Source organism: Egretta garzetta, unplaced genomic scaffold (assembly GCF_000687185.1).
Source record: "Egretta garzetta isolate BGI_Z169 unplaced genomic scaffold, ASM68718v1 scaffold206, whole genome shotgun sequence".
Lineage (NCBI taxonomy): Eukaryota > Metazoa > Chordata > Aves > Pelecaniformes > Ardeidae > Egretta > Egretta garzetta.
Genome location: NW_009259984.1, coordinates 1,602,033 through 1,606,689, shown reverse-complemented (window position 1 = coordinate 1,606,689; position 4,657 = coordinate 1,602,033). Strand labels below are relative to the sequence as shown.

General features: G+C 40.6%; 1 protein-coding gene across 1 annotated transcript; it reads left to right on the top strand.

The window, feature by feature from the left end:
- Positions 1-180: 180 nt before the first annotated feature.
- On the top strand, positions 181-3,771 carry LOC104127792 (GSK3B interacting protein). Its single transcript, XM_035896015.1, has 2 exons — positions 181-1,250; positions 1,868-3,771. Exons 1-2 carry the CDS (start codon positions 993-995, stop codon positions 2,027-2,029), a joined length of 420 nt encoding a protein of 139 aa, XP_035751908.1. The 5' UTR covers positions 181-992; the 3' UTR covers positions 2,030-3,771.
- Positions 3,772-4,657: the final 886 nt, after the last annotated feature.

Sequence of the window (4,657 nt, the reverse complement as noted above, 5' to 3'; positions counted from 1 at the left end):
CCTGCCCGCGCTGCTGGGGGCAGCGGCGCAAGTGGGATCCGCGGCCGTTCTGCTGCCGGTAAATCGCAGTGGCGCGCGAGGCTGCGCCGGTCGCTCGCCGGCGCCCCTGTTGCCTTCGGTGCCTTTGGAGCCTTCGGAGCCTGTTTGCAGGTCCGGGGTGGGGTCTGTCAGGAAGGGATGAGTGGCGCGCCGGGAGCGCCTTGGGTGCTGCAGCCAGGTTACTGCCAGCTCCCAGCCCCTCCTGGCAGCAGCGCTCAGCTACCGCAGCGCGCGGGAGCGTCCTGGGGGGCTGTCCCCGCTGGCCTTAGGACGGTTGCCCAGCGGGCGTAAGGCGGCCGAGGTCTCGGTGACACCGGTACCTGAGCGGCAAATGCCGGAGGTGCTGCCGAGACCCCCGCAGCGTCTGTCCCTTTTTGGTAACAGCTGCTTACAAAGGCCAGCTATGTATGTCTCTGAAATGTGTTGGCACTTGTGCATAAAAGCTTAACGGGAGAATTGTTCCTCGGTGACTGTAAACAAAAAGCTGCTGTTAATACATCTTTATAGTCTCTGGTAACCCATTTAGTTTGCAGGCTTTTCTAAGTCTTTCTTAAATTCACCAACAATAGGGTTTTATTTTCTACGGCTATTGATTTCAGTTTTTCCAGGCATGACTTGTCTTCCTACTGCACCCCGGATCAGCAGAATGCAGAATTAATTACTGCTGAATCATAACAGAGTCTTATACAACAGAATGCGAGTTAACGCGCACAAGAAGCAGCAACTTCAGCGATACTGACTCTGCTTCTATGTGCCAATGTAACTTTCCTGAGCAGTTGTTCTCAACATCTTGGTTTTGAGTTTCATGAGTTACGGAAATCTCTGTCTCTTATTTTCCTTTTTTTGGACAACATTAAACATGGCTGCTTAAGATATAACTCTTGGTTTATGGTGTTAATAGCTATCGAATGTAGTGGTATGATAAATCTAAAATAAATGTTTCCATATGCAGAATGGAGACTGATTGCAATCCTATGGAGTTACCCAATAATACGGGGTTTGAAGAGGATTCTGATTATAGAGACTTCGAAGGAACAGATGTGAAAGATATGAGACTAGAAGCCGAAGCTGTTGTGAATGATGTTCTGTTCGCTGTCAGCAACATGTTTGTCTCAAAAACCCTTCCCTGTGCAGAGGATGTGGCATATATCAATGTGGAAACCAGGGAAAGGAACAGATACTGCCTGGAGCTCACTGAAGCAGGACTCAGGGTAAACTAACTTGTTTATAATTTCTTAATCCTCTTTGTTTTGAACAATGATAGTGTTCAAACGGTGCCTAGAAAAATACTTCAGTGACACCAAAACAGCGTACTTATTCCTCTTGTACTTTTATGAAAGCCTGTTGTACGTGTTTTCTCTTAGAAAGTGGAACTTTTAACTAGTTCCTTCCAGCAGAGCAGGAAGGGAAGTTGATGAAAAACCAGGCATGTGTTTGAGACACAAAATGATGAAGATTGAAGCAGCAATTTGTTATAGGCATGTCAGTCTTTGGGTTTCGTGGGTACCCAGGTAAGTCAGTAATACAGCATGTATACAACTCCCTTTTGCACCATTGGTATTTTTTGTGCAAACATGTAGATGTAAGACTTCTTTTCAAAGGTTGTAGTGATAGATCTTACCAATATTCTGAGTTTTGGGCAGAAGGTATTTGAAACTATCTAAATACTGTATTATCACTTAGCCCCATAGTAGAAAGCACAGGTTGTGATTTAAGTCCAGTATCTTTTGTTCTTACATTACTGTACTACCCTGACTAGCAAAGTTAAATGTTGTGATACCTGTTTCCCATTGCAAGGTGATTCTAACCAATGATTTCTTTGTTGCAGGTAGTAGCTTATGATTTTGATCAGACTGATGACAGACTGCAAACTCCATACCATGAAACTGTCTACTCCTTATTGGACTCTCTCAGCCCTGCATATCGAGAGGTGTTTGGAAACGCATTACTACAAAGACTGGAAGCTTTGAAGAAAGATAGTCAGTCATGATTTACCCAGAAGTGAAGAAGGTTTAATGCTAGAAGGAATTCTTAGTGTGAGGCGCTGAGATCTTCCTTTAAAACATAGTCAGAAACATCTTAAGCTTCATTTCTTGCATTAATTTCTATTTCATGCTAGTACTACTCTGTAATACTTTGCTGCAGTGGATTTGCGTATATCACAATGCCTTTAAAAGCCACTTTGAGAAATTGCAAAATTAATAAACTTTTTTGTTTTCTTTTTTTGTGGTAGGTGAGCAAGTAAGTTGCTTCTTACAATACTAAAAAAATTTGGTGTGTTTTCAAAGTGTTATTATCCAAAACTAAAAAAATAGAGAGAGACTGAATGTTATATATACAAGTAGTAATTTTTTTTGGTGTGTGCTTACTGGTAAGTTTTATATCTGCTTTTTAAAATAGAAGCTAACTACTTGCTCTACCCAATTAATGAAAAATAATTGGGAAAACTACTGTTCTGCAAAGAACAGAATTTCAGCTTGATTTGCTATACATAAATCTGAAAATTCGCAGCTTTGGTAACAAAAAAGGTGGTTCTTGAACAGCTGAGCGTTGCTTATATACTGACACTATCTGAATTAAAAGCAAGGCTCAGTATTCTTTGATCTGTCCTTGTCTATGGCAACCAGCAAACTCAAAATAATAAATGAGATGTACTGCTAATATATGAATGTATTGTCTGAATTGCAAATGAGTTAAGCACAGAATTAGGATGTAATGGGCTACATTTCCTAAAGATGATGTTATATATGCTATATATATATGTATGCTATATTGTAACTGTTTGGGAGGTTTGGAAGACATTTTAGCCTGTTTACTATTCTGAATGTGTGTTTACATGATGTACAGAATATACCCAAGAGTATTTTTGCTTCAGCCTTTACTTTCTATAATACAGTACTTTGGTACTCCCGTTTTTCACATTTTCTCCCTCAATTGTACAGCATCCTCTCCTAATCAATACTAAGTAAGCACTCTAATGTTAATGGCATTGTATTGGTTTGAAACCAAAGGCTGTATGAAATTTGCTAAGACTAATAGAAACTGGAAGATATAACTTGTATTTTCTACTTAAAAACAGGTGCAAATCTCTTTATAAATCTATTGTTCTGCTGTAACTTTTCAAGTATGTACTGAATAGTAGACTTTTTAAAAATTACAGTTGGTTAGAAATACTGGTACTGTTGAACTAACATTCTGTGACGTTCATACTTTTTGTATTCTTGTATTACTCAGTATTTGTGCATCTTTATTTAAATAATCCTGCCATTATTCTGCCATGCTTTTGTGACAAGTACATGCAGTAGCTTTTTTGGAGCCACACTTAGGGATGCGTCGGTTCTCATGAAGTCACAGATTCCAGTGACTTCAGTAGAGCTATATTGACTTCTGCCTGCTAAGGATTAGTCATATTAATTGGAGAAGCCTAGGAGAGCTTTTGTAATAGCTTTGGGGTAGTGAGGTACAGCTATGACTGACAAGACAACTGTAGTTGGCACTTCTGTTTTCCAGATCTTAATTTTGTGTTTATTTTATTATATTTTTAGGTTGAAACTTCTGATATTAATCCTCTGCCCTAGGGTATGCTTCCATGCTCTAAAAATTGTTCATAGGCTCTCTTTTGCACACAGGTCTGTGGCACGTGGTTAGTCCTCTGTGAGGAGAATGTACTTTACCAAATTTATATTTGAATATTTTCCCTTGCAACTAATTTACTTGTTCAATTTCAGTGACTAAAGCATTAAATAAATGCACCTGTCTGTTGTAGTTTTTTTTGGGGGGGAGCTACTGGAAAGGGGGGAGTGCACAATCAAGGTCCTCATGCCCATAAAAAAATCTTAAATATCAGATAGTTAACAAGTATTTGAAAACCTTTGGCTGCAAACATGTATCATGCTGAAACTTTGTCATGAATAAACAATGTAGGTGATGGTGAAGAGGGACCGGGAAAGGAAGTGTTAGAAATACAAGTGGAAAAATGCCAAAGTAAATGTTACACTGCTAAGATTTTTTTTTTTTCCTTAGGCATCTTTAAAATGATTTGTCGTTTTGCGTGCTTATTATAAACCTAAGCTGAGAAATACTTTCGAAACAGGTGTTTTGTAGGTGTTACCAGAAGAAACTTGTGTTGTTTCTGAGAACATACTGCAGCATTAACTCAGAAGTGGGAAAGCTATGTCATTCCACGATGTCTGGGTTGATGACTATGAAGAAAAGTTCCTGTACTCAGGCATTGCTGCCTCTGTGGAGGGAGCTTCCTTGGAGCGCTGACAATGGAGAATTTCAGGCGGTGGCCTTAGACCCTCAGCTGTTTTTATTATCCGACCCCCTGAGTGCTGCTCGGCCTAATGTGTCTGACCCCCTGAATTACCCGAGAAGCCTCAAAGCCTGCCTGCTGCCTGAAAGGATGTCAAATAGCCCGATTAAAGCTATTTTTGTCTCGGCAGTACTCCTTACGTTTTGTCCTGTTGGGCGTCTAGAAGTCAGGAATAAAGTCCCTAATGTAGTGGCTGGCGCTACCCCTGTTTGTCCTCGGATAGACTGAATTAGGCATAAAAAACCAAAAGCGTACGTACAGACCAGATGCCTCTTCGTACCGGCGGCCCTGACCGGGCGAGCT